The 13,069-nt window shown below is 48.3% G+C and overlaps 2 protein-coding genes across 6 annotated transcripts in view; one reads left to right on the forward strand and one right to left on the reverse strand.

Annotated features, from left to right (window-relative positions):
• RNF115 (ring finger protein 115) overlaps positions 1-2,598 on the reverse strand; it is an 85,736-nt gene extending 83,138 nt beyond the window's left edge. For all 3 annotated transcript variants that reach the window (XR_012468711.1, XM_074188627.1, XM_074188625.1), the window contains exon 1: positions 2,482-2,598. Coding sequence is in view for 2 of the 3 variants with exons in the window: in XM_074188627.1 (XP_074044728.1) it covers positions 2,482-2,583 (102 nt within the window). In the remaining variant the exon portion in view is untranslated. The remainder of the gene's footprint in view (positions 1-2,481) is intronic.
• A 57-nt stretch (positions 2,599-2,655) lies between these two features.
• Positions 2,656-12,002, forward strand: POLR3C (RNA polymerase III subunit C). 3 transcript variants are annotated; one of them, XM_074188624.1, is made up of 15 exons: positions 2,656-3,110; positions 4,157-4,337; positions 5,475-5,730; positions 5,812-6,000; positions 6,262-6,350; positions 6,564-6,668; positions 6,787-6,879; positions 7,811-7,891; positions 8,115-8,166; positions 8,733-8,793; positions 9,212-9,362; positions 10,423-10,524; positions 10,633-10,682; positions 11,321-11,470; positions 11,858-12,002. In XM_074188624.1, exons 2-15 carry the CDS (start codon positions 4,191-4,193, stop codon positions 11,937-11,939), a joined length of 1,608 nt encoding a protein of 535 aa, XP_074044725.1. In that variant the 5' UTR covers positions 2,656-3,110; positions 4,157-4,190; the 3' UTR covers positions 11,940-12,002. The 3 variants fall into 3 exon arrangements, with proteins under 3 accessions (XP_074044725.1, XP_074044723.1, XP_074044724.1); XM_074188622.1 differs by having other exon boundaries at positions 2,657-3,113; XM_074188623.1 differs by lacking the exon at positions 2,656-3,110 and having other exon boundaries at positions 3,202-4,337.
• The last annotated feature ends 1,067 nt before the right edge of the window (positions 12,003-13,069 follow it).

Here is a 13,069-nt window from a genome sequence, read left to right on the forward strand (position 1 = left end):
CCAAGATGAACTAAATTCTGGAAGTAACCCTCTCTGGTTCTTGTCAAAATATATGAGATGAAACTGGCTTATGAACTACTGCTCTAAACCTTAAATCTAAAAGAGATCATTATATGGCATTACTGACTTGATAGGGGAACACTGACTGGGATGCTGATCTATAAAAGTCAATTCATTCAGTTATTGTGACTTTTAAATTAAGCAGGAAAATGACAAAGAAACAACACAGCTCTGGGGCAGTCCCTTCTATGAACACTGGGAAAAAACCTACCCAAGTTGCTCATTAAAAGCCAATGGAAATTTGATCGAGTCCCTGATGCAGAGAGAACGGATCTTGTGGGGGGAGGGTGCTGCAGTCACCCTACTAGTAGAGTAAAAGGCAGATCCCTACTAAGAGTACAAACTCAAGGAGTGGCTAGGTGGAGAGAGAACTGCCCCTAGAGGAGGACTTGAGTTCAAATCCAGCCTCAGACACTTAATAATTACCTAACTGTGTGACCTTGGGCAAGTCACTTAACCCCATGCCATGCCAAAAAAAAAGACTCCCAAGAGTACAAACTCAATCTAAAGAAAACTTTTATGCAAATGAAGTTGAGGTGAGTTCACCTCACTCATGAAGGGGAACGATAATATCACTCAAGAACATTAAAAAACAGATACAAAAGGAATTCAAAAATTTTTAAGTGCTATTATTCTGCCTGTCCTGATGGACAGATAGTCAACCTCAAACCTCAAAGCTAGAAAGAAGCAGATTCAAATTCCACTTCTATCACATCTCAGAGATGTGATCCAGGGCAAATTCCATCACCTCTCTGTGCCACAGGCACATAAAGACCATGAAGAGTAACTATTGGGGTCAATGAAATAGCAAGCCCAATTTTTTTCTTTATTAAGATTATGACAATGATCATGTACTTTGAGGTGATTTTCCACCAGGAGTTAGAAAAGCAAACCCAAATTTGCCTTATGCATTCCCACCTTCCAGTCCTCACCTTTATGCAGCATTTCCCCCTCACCTGGAAGACCCTCTTCCCTACCTTCTTTCTTAAAATCTTCTTTATCCTTCAAAATTTCACTCAAGCCCTATTACTCCTGTAAAGGAAGCCCTCTTTCACAACGCCTACTTGAAACAGTTTTCCTTTCCTAATTCTTTTAGCATTTACAGTCAGCAACATTTGTTCATAATTAACCATGTTCGACGGCAGTACACAAATCGTACTGCTTTCCTCAGCTACCTTTAAAGTTACTTGGGGATAGGGACTCTAACATTTCTTGGTATTTCCCTAGCACCAATGCATGTACAGTCATAGGAGATACTCAATACATACTTTGTTATAAAACGAGACCTAACCTAACAAAATAGAGTGTATCAAAATTAAAGGGTCTGGTTTATGAAGTGACATTTGTTATTTGTCATCATACTGTTTTTTTTTTCTATCGAGGCTTTAGAAAACACCTTTAATAACTTCAAGGAAGGCAATGGCGTAGGAAGAAGGAAGAGAGTTCAAAACTCAAAAGTTTAAAAAATGGCATCTTAAAAAACTTGTTTTTATGTCTCATTGGGAAAAATAAAACAATGTATAGAAAACACCTTAAAATGTTCAAAATGGGGAGTTCATATTAAGAAAAAAAAACAAGGAAAGGTCAAAAAAATCAAACTCTGAATTTTCTGTCTCAGTTTAAAGATCAGAACAGAGAGTGGAGGCTCCCAAGCTCCCTAGGGCCACACATTCCACAGCATGGCATGGGTCGCACCTGCCCAGCTAAGAGCTGAGAGTCCCTCTCCACACTGACCTGGAGGTCAAGGATGCTTTCCAGGTCTGCCCGAGGGAAGGCCAAGGCAGTTGTGGGGACACGGCTCAGCCAGGAATCAAGATGAAGCTGAAGCTGGATTTGGGGGCGGGAGGAAATGCAGCACAAGAAAACAAGCACAACTTCTAAATGAAACCAGAGGCGGGGAAGGGAGGCCTTCCCTGGGCGGGCACTGCCCCGGCAACCCTGCAACTACAGGTCCTGTTCCCCGAGTCTCGGAGGACCAGTGAGGCGGAACCTCGGAGAGCCCCGATTTACACCTGATCCCAAAAGGCCTCGTGTGCACGAGCAAGGCTTTGGGACCCCGGCTTCGGGGTGGCTCTGGGCGTCCGGCTGCCCCTCGAGTCACGATCGTGCCGCCCGCAGAGGGAACGCGGGCAGCGCGGAAGGCAAGGTCAGGGCGGGTGTGTCCGCACCCTCCTTCAGCCCGCCGGGGCCAGGACAAAGAGGCGCCGGACCCACAGGTGAGCGGCGGGCGTTGCCCGCGCCCCGCTCCTGCAGCACCGGCTGCACGCGAGGGGCCCGGGGGCGGCTCCCGGCTGAGCGGCGGCACGCGGCTGCCAGGCTCCGGCCGCCCCCCGGAGCCACCCCCGGAGGACGAGACCGGCCGAGGGCTGGGGCCGGCGGGGAGGGGGCGCCCCGAGGGGCCGGGGTGGGGGCGGGTCTTACCGGTAGCTTGGGGCTGACCTCGCCCTTGCAGCAGTGGCAGAAGAAGCGGTGCGGGGGGACGGCTGCTCCCGCGCCCGCGCCCGCCGCCGAGGCCTCCGCCATCTTCTCCCGTGCCCGCCCGTCCGGCCGGCCGCCCGCCCGCCCGCCGCCTCAGCCCGGTCCTCCGCCGCCGCCGCCGCCGCCTCCTCCTCCTCCTCCCTCGCCGGCGCCGGCGGCACCTGCGCTCCGCGTCACGTGACGCCGCCGGGGAACCAGCGAGACGGAAGCGCCGGCGGCGGCCAAACCGCTCCCCAAGCCCGCGGCCGGCGAGACGAGGGAGAGAGGAGCCCTTCCGGCGCGCCGCCGGGAGAACGGCGCCCCCCGGCGGCCGGCGGCTCCCGCGGACCGGAGAGAGGAAGGGACGCCGCCGGCCGGAAATCGCCCAGCCCTCGGAGGGCGCGGCCAGCGGCAGCCTCGGAACTCCTTCCGCCGCAGGCCCCGCCCTCGGGAGCGGAAAGGACCTGCGCGCCCGGGGAGGCGACCCGGAAGGACTTGTCGGCAGCCCGCAGAGGGTCTCCGCCGCGTACGGTCCCCGAACCCTACCGGGGAGGACGGAATCGGGATCGGAAGCGAAAGCTGAGCCCGGTCTAGTCGTGAGAGCCTTCTGAACGGGGGGGCCGGGGCTACCGGGAGGGAGAGGGAAGTGGGACGTGCGCTGCCAGCGGCGCGGGGATGCCCGGAGAGGCCCCGGGGCGGACAGCCTGGGCCCCGATGAGCCTCGGCGCCCGCCACTCGGCAGAGCAGGCAGAGGCCGCGCCGAGGGCCCCTTCCCGCCGTCCGTCCGCGCTGTCCTGGGTACAGGACACCCGGCGGTGGAACGCGGCGCTCCCACTGGTCTGCTGCCTTAGAAAGGAGCTCTTCGGGGCTTTCTAAACCTAGCTGTGCGGCCTTGGGCGAGCCACTTACCCCGAGGCCTTGCAAAAGCCTAAACAAATGTTCTAAAGGAGTTTTAAACAGCCCTGATCATTCTTCCATTTGGCAGGATTCGTTTCCTCCAGCTCCCTTTTTATTTCTCTAGGGTTTTTTGGTTATTTTGGTTGTGCCTCCCTTTGTTCCTTGTTCTATTTCCCACGCCTGGGTCTTACCCAGTTGCTTTGCACTTGCCAGCCCCTAAGTAGTGAGATTTATTTATAAATTCTAGTTCGGGGACGGCTGGGTGGCACAGTGGATAGAGCACCAGCCCTGGAGTCAGGAGGACCTGAGTTCAAATTCCGCCTCAGACACTTAATAATGACCTAGCTGTGTGGCCTTGGGCAAGCCACTTAACCCCATTGCCTTGCAAAAACCTAAAAAAATAAAGAATAAAATAAATTTTAGTTGTTGCATTTCTATTATAAGAACTTGTGTATTTTCGGGCATTTGAATATTACCAGAAGTGTGGACCTGAGCTCTGAAGTCAACTATCGAAAACCTATAAGGCATCCAGCCCCCACCTTGAAGTAAAAGGCTTTTTCCATCGTTTAACTTTGTCTTCTCCTACTATACTTAGTTTGGATTTCTTTGACTTTCTCTGACTTCCAGTAAATTTATCATTGGGAAATGTTCTCTCCTCAATCTCTATTTAAGGAGAGATAGCAGAGGCATCTTTTTTTTTTAACTTTAAATTAACATTTTTTAATTTTGATCATTTTATTAGGTCCATTTTCCTAGTACTGGGACTTCATAACACAATGACTCAAGCAGAAATCAAATTATGTTCTTTACTGCTGCAAGAGCATTTTGGAGAGATTGTGGATAAAATTGGAACTCATCTTATCAGAACAGGCAGCCAGCCATTGAGAGCAATTGTTCATGACACCGGGACATCACTAGACCAGGTAAGTCTGCCCAACATTTGCTTTGCCTCATTTGGGATCTAAATGTAAGTTTTGTTGGGAAGGGTGCTCTACTTTGATGAGCACCCTGATCACCCCCAATAGCCACTAACTATATTTGTTTGTTATTTTAAGAGTTTTTCATTTTGTTTTGTTTTTGCAAGACAATGGGGTTTTGTTAAACAGCTCTTCAATGGCTGGAATGGTGGGAAGTGCTGGGGTGGGGGGTGCAAGAAGGTTAAAGAAAAGAATGACAGGCTCTGTCCTCAAGTAGCTTAAAATGTAACTGGAGAAGACAACATACCAAAGGAAGAGAGGGCGTTAGGGACACAGTAGAAATAAGTCCAAAACAAGTTGCAGCAGGTGGGAAATGATGTCTCTGCTTCCCTTCCTAAATGGAGATTGAGGAGTTCATGGCTCCACCTTCCAATAGAGAGATAAAGGATAATGAGGTACATACCAAGGCTGATTGATTCTTGTAAGATTTCCTACACTAACTGGACATGATAAAAGGTCAGAAATTCAAAACAAGAGCAGCCAGATGAGAAACAAGACTATGTCAGAAGATTATAGATCCATGATTAGAAGGGATTTTAGGAGTTATTTATTCAGTTTCTTTGTTTTACAGATGAGGAAACTGAGGGCCAGACAGCTTAAAAGAGTTTTTAGGGATCCTAAGTGATAAAACCTAGGATGCTGACCTAGGGATTCTTTGTCTCAATCTGACCCTTTTAACATTGTACCAGACTGCCTCTCCCAGGGTGGTAGCTTAATTATTCACTCTGAGAATAAATGTATTATAGCCCAGCAGTTCTCAGATTTTCTTTGCATCTTCAGCCCTTAGCACAGTGCTTGCTTAGCACATGGTAGCACCAGATAATGCTTTCTGACCAACTGACTTAGCACATTGCCCACCCCTCCATGTGTGACCTCTTAATGTGAGGGACATCTAGGTGGTGCAATGTCTAGAACCTGGCCCTAAAGTCAGGAGGACCTGAGTTCAAGCCTGAATAGTTACCTAGCCCTGTAACCTTGAGCAAGCCATTTAACCCCATTGCCTTACAAAAGCAAAAAAAAAAAAAAAAAAAGAATGATAGAAATGTGATTAGCAGTTTCCTATTCTTTCTCTTGGGCCACTAGGTGAAAAAAGCCCTGTGTGTGCTTATCCAACATAATCTGGTAACATACCAGATACACAAACGGGGAATTGTAGAATATGAAGCCCACTGCAGCCGGATTCTGCGCATCCTGAGATATCCCCGCTATATCTATACAGCCAAGACTTTGTACAGTGACACGGGAGAATTGATTGTTGAGGAACTCCTGCTCAATGGGAAAATGACTATGTCAGCCGTGGTGAAGAAGGTGGCTGACCGACTCACAGAGACCATGGAGGGTAAGTCAACCACTGCTCTCTGGCTATGGATCCTCTGCCGTCGCAGCCCTGCCCATCTGCTCTCTACTGTCTCTCTTACAGATGGGAAAACCATGGACTACTCCGAGGTATCCAGCGCATTTTGCCGTTTAGCAGACACTCATTTTGTACAACGATGCCCCCTCATTCCTGATCCCCCAGAAAATGCTGAGGCTCAGCCACCACCACCTGCCCCTACACTTAGCATTAACGAGAAGGACATGTACCTGGTTCCCAAACTGAACCTTATAGGTGAGGCAGCTCTGCCAGGCCTCTCTGGCTTTTTGACAGTGTCTCCCATTGTGGTCAGTGCCCTCAGAGCTGAGACTTAACTCCTCCTAGCACCTTTCCCTCTGTTGATCACCTGATGAAAGACATCTTCAGTTTCCCAAGCAACTTCTATCCCCAAGTAATCATGTGTTTTTAGGAGACTGAGAAACTCCCATCCCCATCTTTATGTTCAGGTTCTTCCACTCACAGAGGGTCCATAACCAGATTGTCTTGGTCTGGCAGGAAAAGGAAAGAGGAGGCGATCATCTGATGAGGATGCAGCGGGGGAGCCCAGGCCTAAGCGGCCCAAACAAACAGCAGAGAGCAAAGAGGTAATTGTGCTTTCTGGCTGGGAGTATTCCCTGTCCTGGAGTAGGTCCTCAGGAAGGCAGAGCTACCCTGATCGTGGAGTAGCAACAGAAAGGTATCTTCTGCCAAGGCAGACCAGCAGAGGAAATTCTATTCTTAAATCTCTCTGTCCCCCTTCCAGGATCCTTCTGTGCCTCCTTGCTTGTCTGCCACTCACTCAGCTTCTCTCCCCACAGCCCATTCCAGATGATGGCATTTACTGGCAAGCCAACCTTGACAGATTCCACCAGCATTTCCGTGACCAATCTATTGTGAGCGCAGTAGCCAACAGAATGGATCAGGTATCTGGAGTGGGTGGGTCACTTGTCTAGAGGAAACATTCCCTCTCTTTGCTGTGGGAGTCCTGCGACAGGTCCAGAGCAGTGAGGGAGTTGTGAATGACAACCTGTGTTCCAACAGACCAGCAGCGAGATTGTGCGAACCATGCTCCGAATGAGTGAAATTACCACTTCCTCCTGTGCTCCCTTCACCCAACCCCTGTCTTCCAATGAAGTGAGTGCCTTGGTTCTGTCATTCTTACAGTAGCATCTTTTCCACTCCATCTAGGTCACTGCATAATGCCCTTAATGCACTTAAGGTGGGCCTAGAGCTAGAGCCAGAAAGTTTTATTTTTTCAGATCAACTCATCAAATATGAATTAAATCCCTATTTTGTGCAAAGCATTATGGTAGGAGCTAAGACTACTTGTATAAAAATGAGATGAAGTTAACCCAGCCCTAAAGTAGTATAGTGTCCATTTCATCTTGGGGGGAGGTATTCAGAATGTACAAAGATAGGTAAATATGAAGTATAATAAATTGATAAAAGGTGTTTCAAAAGGTGCACTAAGATTTTGGGGAAAGCTTATAAAATTTGGGCAAACTCAAGAACTGCAGAGACATGAAAAGACACCTGAACAGAGCTTTAGAGGCAGCTGATGGTTCTGAAGGGCACAGATGAGGAAGAGTGTTTTCAAGAAGAGGACACTAGGAGCACCTAGATGATACAATAGAGCACTGGCCCTGGTTCCAAGAAAGCCCGAGTTCAGATCCAGTTTCAGGCAGTAGCTGTGTGACCTTAAGCAAGTCACTTTACCCTGATTGCCTTAAAAAAGTGTGTAAGAGAGAGAGAGAGATTGATTAGGAAGCATTTGTAAATCATCCCCAAAACCACAACTGGTGAGATACTGCTATGATTTTGTGCTCAGTGTCCCAGCCCACAACTTTGATTGACCCGTGTCACCTGATTTCCCTCCCTGGCCAAGTCATGATTACCCCTAGTCTGAAAGTAGTACATTTCCTCCTGACTCTACAAAAATACTTCTGAGATTAGGGACTTGTCTTTCAGATCTCTGTGGGCTTAACTGTTTACCATGGCATCATTTATCTTTATGCCAGCAGTTTCTAAGAACCCAACCTGCCTACTACTCTTTTTTGCTCTCCAGATCTTCAGATCTCTTCCTGTTGGATATAACATTTCTAAGCAAGTCCTTGATCAATATCTGACTCTTCTGGCAGATGACCCAGTAAGTCTGACTTTTTCCTTTATCTGTTTTTCACCTGAAGTATTTCTAAACTGACAGCAGGTGCCATTCTCCTTCAGGCTTATTCTCAGCCAATCCTAGATATTCCTTCTGCTTTGACATTTTAAGTTAAGACAGTTGCCTGCCCAAAGCCTCTGAGCACCCTTGTTCCCTATGATGTAGTCCTGGAGCTCTCCAAAACATTCAATCTTCTTTCTTCCCACAGTTGGAATTTGTTGGCAAGTCGGGTGACAGTGGAGGAGGAATGTATGTCATCAGTATCCTTTCTAAAGACTAAGGACAAGAAAATAACCTGATAGCAAGAATTATCTCCCTCCCAAACAACTTTTCGTGTGATACCTGGGTTCAGCACAGATTCACTAGAAACTTTGAAGTATTATCTGCTTTCAGTTCTATCCCTCATAATGAGGGCCTGCAAGATTCTAAATCATCCGAGATACAATACACATTGTACTGTGAATTTTAAGAAAGATTTTAAAAAATAACTCGTGAAATACTTTTCCACTTAAGGCCCAGTCATTTTTTTTTTAATTTACTGGTAAGAATACTCAGTCATCAAGGATTCCCTTGGACTAGGGTTTAGCACACCCACAGTGTAAACAAAATCACAAAACTATTCACACCCCCTTTTTCAAGTTCTAAAATCCTATTTCCCTTGGTTTGAGGAATGAAATGACAAATAGCTAGTCCAGTGCCCTACCCCCTAGAGAGCATGACATGTCCACACTGCAAAATCAGAACCAGCCTCCAGGCCTGGGTCTCTCACTTCCCAGAGCCTCACAAGGCCCCAGCAGGTTCAGTGTCCTTAATGCTCCCCACCCAGACCTCCACAAGGCATTAGCATCACTGGCCACGGCAACGCTGGAGTCCATTGTGCAGGAAAGGTGAGAGAACAGCTTGCAATGAATGATTCCCTTCTGTGTGTGGGAACAGAGGCACACTGTCCCTGCCCCTCCTCTCCTCCTCAGGTGATGTTTATTCCTGGGTCTCCTGAAAAGCAGAAGGCCACCTGAGAATCATAATAGCAGTCAGAGCCAATTCTTTGCACACACCTTGCTGCATAATCTTGGGCTGGGTGGAGATCTTTCCCATGAACCCCAATACAAATCCCAGTCCTTTATGATACTGATTTACTTCCTCCACTCTGTCATGGGCTTAGCATCTGTTCTTCAAGCAGCAGGTAGTGACCATCAGCAGACTTTTTAAAGCTGGGAAGGACTGTGAGGGGCAGTCTCTTAACTGTTTGATGGGAAACCACCACCAGCCTTGGGTCTTCTAGCTTTGGCTATCTCCATCTTCCAGGTTTGGCTCACACTGTGCCAGGATATTCCGATTGGTTTTGAGGAAAAAGCACCTGGAGCAGAAACAGGTGAAAGATTTTGCTATGATTCCTGCTAAAGAAGCAAGGGATATGCTCTATAAATTGCTGTCAGAAAATCTCATCTCCTTACAGGTAACCAGGACATAGTGACTGTGCTGCCAAATTGGGGGGAGAGGGAAGTAGGAAGGCCTAGGCTAAGAAAAACAGGAGGGATGAGGTGTAGAGAACAGACACATGGTACTTATCAAACTTAAGAGGAAATGTCCCTTTCTTTATCTCCATTTCCCTGTTTGAAGTCTGAGAGGAGAAATGAGAGAGACAAACCATTTAAGGTTTTGTGGGGGACCTCACTGTCAGAGGTGGAGGGCAGAACTGCAGTCTGCTTGCATCATCTCATCATTGGCATCACCTCTCCCAACACAACCCCCTCCCCCCCAAGTCAAAGGTAGTCAGCAGCTTAAATTAAGGCCCTGTTCTACCCTGGGATGAGAGAAAGGAGGAGCCATGGGCTGTGTGGGCCTACACACATGGTGCTGGGGGCCAAGTTACTGGGCCTTGAAGCTCTGACCATACAAAGAAAGGAAGCAACCATGCTTCCCTTCAGGGAGTTCAGTGCAGTGGGGTGGAGGAGACAACATACATGCCAATGATGTCCATACTGTGTGAATTGAGAGTCAATAGAGTTGAGTTTCAAAGAGAAGCCACTAGCAGAAAAGAGGCTGCAAAAGCCTCAGAAAAGGTTGAATTTTAGCTGAGAACTGAAAGAAGCTAAGAGTTAGGGGTGAGGATGAAGGACATTATAGCTCCTATCTGGGGGGCAGGTTAGTAAAAATGCACAAAATCAGGAAATGGATTGTCTTGTGGACACTTGTCTAGTGTCACTGGATTGTTCTAAGTCAAGGGAAATATGGTGTATGAAACCTAGGAAGGTCAGGGTGGTTGGTGGACAGAGAAGAACTGGGTTTGAATCCTGCTGAGCCCATGGACCACTTAAGAGAGTGGCAGAGAGAGGGGGGGCTGACTTCTACTGCTGGAAATTCCTGGCTGAGGTAGCCTTCCTCATGGTGGTAGTCACAGGCGAGAGATGAGGCAGGAACAAGTGTAGGGGTATCAGCCCAGGTAGCAACTGCCTCAAACCCAAGGACAAGGAAGCATCCTGGGTACCATCTACTCTGCCCTTCTCTGCCAATAGGAGATCCCTAAAACACCTGATCACGCACCCTCTCGGACCTTCTACCTGTATACTGTGAATTCCCTGTCTGCCGCCCGAATGTTGCTGCGCCGCTGCTACAAGGTACCTGCCCATAGCGACTCTTTGCTATGGTGCCCCCTCACTTCACCTCTCTTCTCCCAAACTGCATCTGGACTGAGCTGGGACATTGTGTCTCTCTTCTCTTCCCAGAGCATTGCCAACTTGATAGAAAGGCGACAGTTTGAGACCAAAGAGAACAAGTAAGTGACATTCTGGCTCCTATTCCCCATAGTCAAGAGTTACAAAGAAATGTCCAGACAGAAAGTGACTGTTGGAACATCCCAGCTGGGAGGTGGAAAAAGCCAACTTTGTATCAGCTGCTCCTCCAAAGCTGAAGAAATAATATTCCCTTTAGCTTCATGTAAAACTGACAAGTGTGATGTGTCTGTATAAATAAGGGTGGGAGGCACTTAATAATTACCTAACTGTGTGACCTTGAGCAAGTCACTTAACCCCATTGCCTTGCCAAAAAAAACTATAAATAAAGGTGGGGTGAGAGTTCAGAGTTTACTCCTCTCCTTTTCCAGATGGGTTTAGGCAATCCCTAGAAGACAGCAGACTTCCGGTTCAAAAGCACATTCGGTGGGGGGGGGGACTAGGTGGTGCAGTCGATAGAATACTGGCCCTGGAGTCAGAAGAACCTGAGTTCAAATCCAGCCTGAGACACTTAATGATTACCTAGCTATGTGACCTTGGAAAAGTCATTTAACCCCATTTCCTTAAATTAAAAAAAAGTTTTGAAAAGCACATTCGAAGTGGAAGTTTCCATAAAAGGGTGGGTATAGTGCCTACAGTGGGCAGCTGGTCATGTTCGGGTGGCACTCTCCATTCCCAACAGACGACTGCTGGAGAAATCCCAGCGAGTGGAAGCCATCCTCGCATCCATGCAGGCCACAGGGGCTGAAGAGGCCCAGCTCCAGGAGATCGAGGAGATGATCACGGCACCCGAACGCCAGCAGCTGGAGAATCTGAAACGCAATGTCAACAAGTAGGTCGCACTTGGGGTTTGCTGATGTTTCCTCAACACCTCTCTTTAGGAGTCGAGCTATTCCTCAGGGCTGGTGATGACTATGGTACTTCCATCTTTCAGGCACTTTAGGATTAGAAATGCCTTACCTCTATTTCCCTTTTTGCTCCTCACCACACCCCTAGGAAGATCAGTGCAACTTGGACTATCTCCCATTTTGCAGATAAGAAAGCCAAGATCTAGAGAAGTTACATGGCATGTTTGTGATCACACACCTCAGAAATACTGGAGGCAGAATTCACACCAGGCCTTTCACAGCACAGACCTCTCCTCTAGGCAGCACTGCCCTCTGCCCACCAAGCCACTCTTTCTCTACTTCCCTAAGCAGGCTTTTATCTCTGTCTGTAGGTTAGATGCCAGCGAGATCCAGGTGGATGAAACTATCTTTGTACTGGAGTCCTACACAGAGAGCACCATGAAGAGAGCTTGACTCCAGGGAAAATGCCTGGAAGAGAGCATGGAAAGGAATAAAAAGGATCTTGGATGCACTCATCTTGTAGGATGCAGATTGGGTGTGTCGTGTTGTTGTGCCCCTAGATGTGAAGCCTCCCTCTTTCAGAGTGTGCCCTGAGGTGGGTGTGCCCAGACATGGGCTAGCCAGAGACCACCACTTTCTGGGCATCACAAGGCTGCTGCTCCTCGTCACCAGGAAGAACTCACACATACAGACCCATGCCAATCCCCAGCCTCCCAGGAGCCAGCAGCACCAACTTTGGGAGGTGGCTAGACCTCTCTTAGGCTCTTCACATCTTTTTCTGCCTTTGACCAGCAGTGGCTGGTTTTATTAAGAGGCAGCAAGTTGTCCCCCTCAGACTTGAGGGACCCCATCTGTAAAATGGGCATACAAGGAAAGTCTGCCCTACAGAATTGTGAGAATCAAATGTGGTGGGGTTGACGAACGTGCTGTGTAAATATAGCTAATAGTACAAAGTCTTCCAGAGTTGTAGCTTTATCTCAAGAATGACCAAAGGCACGCCAAAGGGCAAAGTGAAAGATGATGTAGCTTCCAGCCAGAGGTCAGACCTAGCCCCAGAAGGCAGGGAGAAAAATAAATAGGGTTGCCTTCTGGCTCCCTGGACTTTCTCCACTTCTGGCTTACAGCCCACCTTTCTACAGGAACCTTTAGCTGATCCCTCAATGTTGCTGCCTCCTCTTTGCTGAGGATTTCCAGTTTGTCCTGCCCACAGTTGGCTTAGGACCAGCTTGTGTGCCATCTCCCCTTTATAATGGAGGGCAAGAACTGACTGACTTGGCCATCTCCAGGGCCTGGCATGTTGTAGATACTTAATAAATGGTTATTGAGATTCCCTGAGCAAGACAGGCAGCCTGACCACAAAGAAAATAGGATTGGATTGGGAAGGCCTTGTTAGTGAGGCAATAGTGTTGTCACTGCCCTACCTACTTGTGTGAGCCCGTGTGGAGCAGAGGGGGCACCTGGCTCTTCAGTTAGTGGGCCATTCTGACTGTAGGCAAGTTTCACACCTTGAGCCTACACCTCTGTGGTTTAGACATTTGCAGTCATGTGTAATCTCTGTGACCTGCTTTGGGGTTGTCTTGGCA

This window comes from Macrotis lagotis, chromosome 5 (assembly GCF_037893015.1).
Source record: "Macrotis lagotis isolate mMagLag1 chromosome 5, bilby.v1.9.chrom.fasta, whole genome shotgun sequence".
Taxonomy (NCBI): Eukaryota; Metazoa; Chordata; class Mammalia; order Peramelemorphia; family Peramelidae; genus Macrotis; species Macrotis lagotis.

What these genes read in the sequence shown, in the direction of transcription:
- POLR3C (XM_074188624.1), top strand. Translation starts at nt 4,191, where the DNA reads ATGACTCAAGCAGAAATCAAATTATGTTCTTTACTGCTGCAAGAGCAT. An exon ending in TAGCCAACAGAATGGATCAG is followed by an intron (nt 6,669 to 6,786) that starts GTATCTGGAGTG and finishes GTGTTCCAACAG; the next exon opens with ACCAGCAGCGAGATTGTGCG. An exon ending in GAGTCCATTGTGCAGGAAAG is followed by an intron (nt 8,794 to 9,211) that starts GTGAGAGAACAG and finishes TCCATCTTCCAG; the next exon opens with GTTTGGCTCACACTGTGCCA.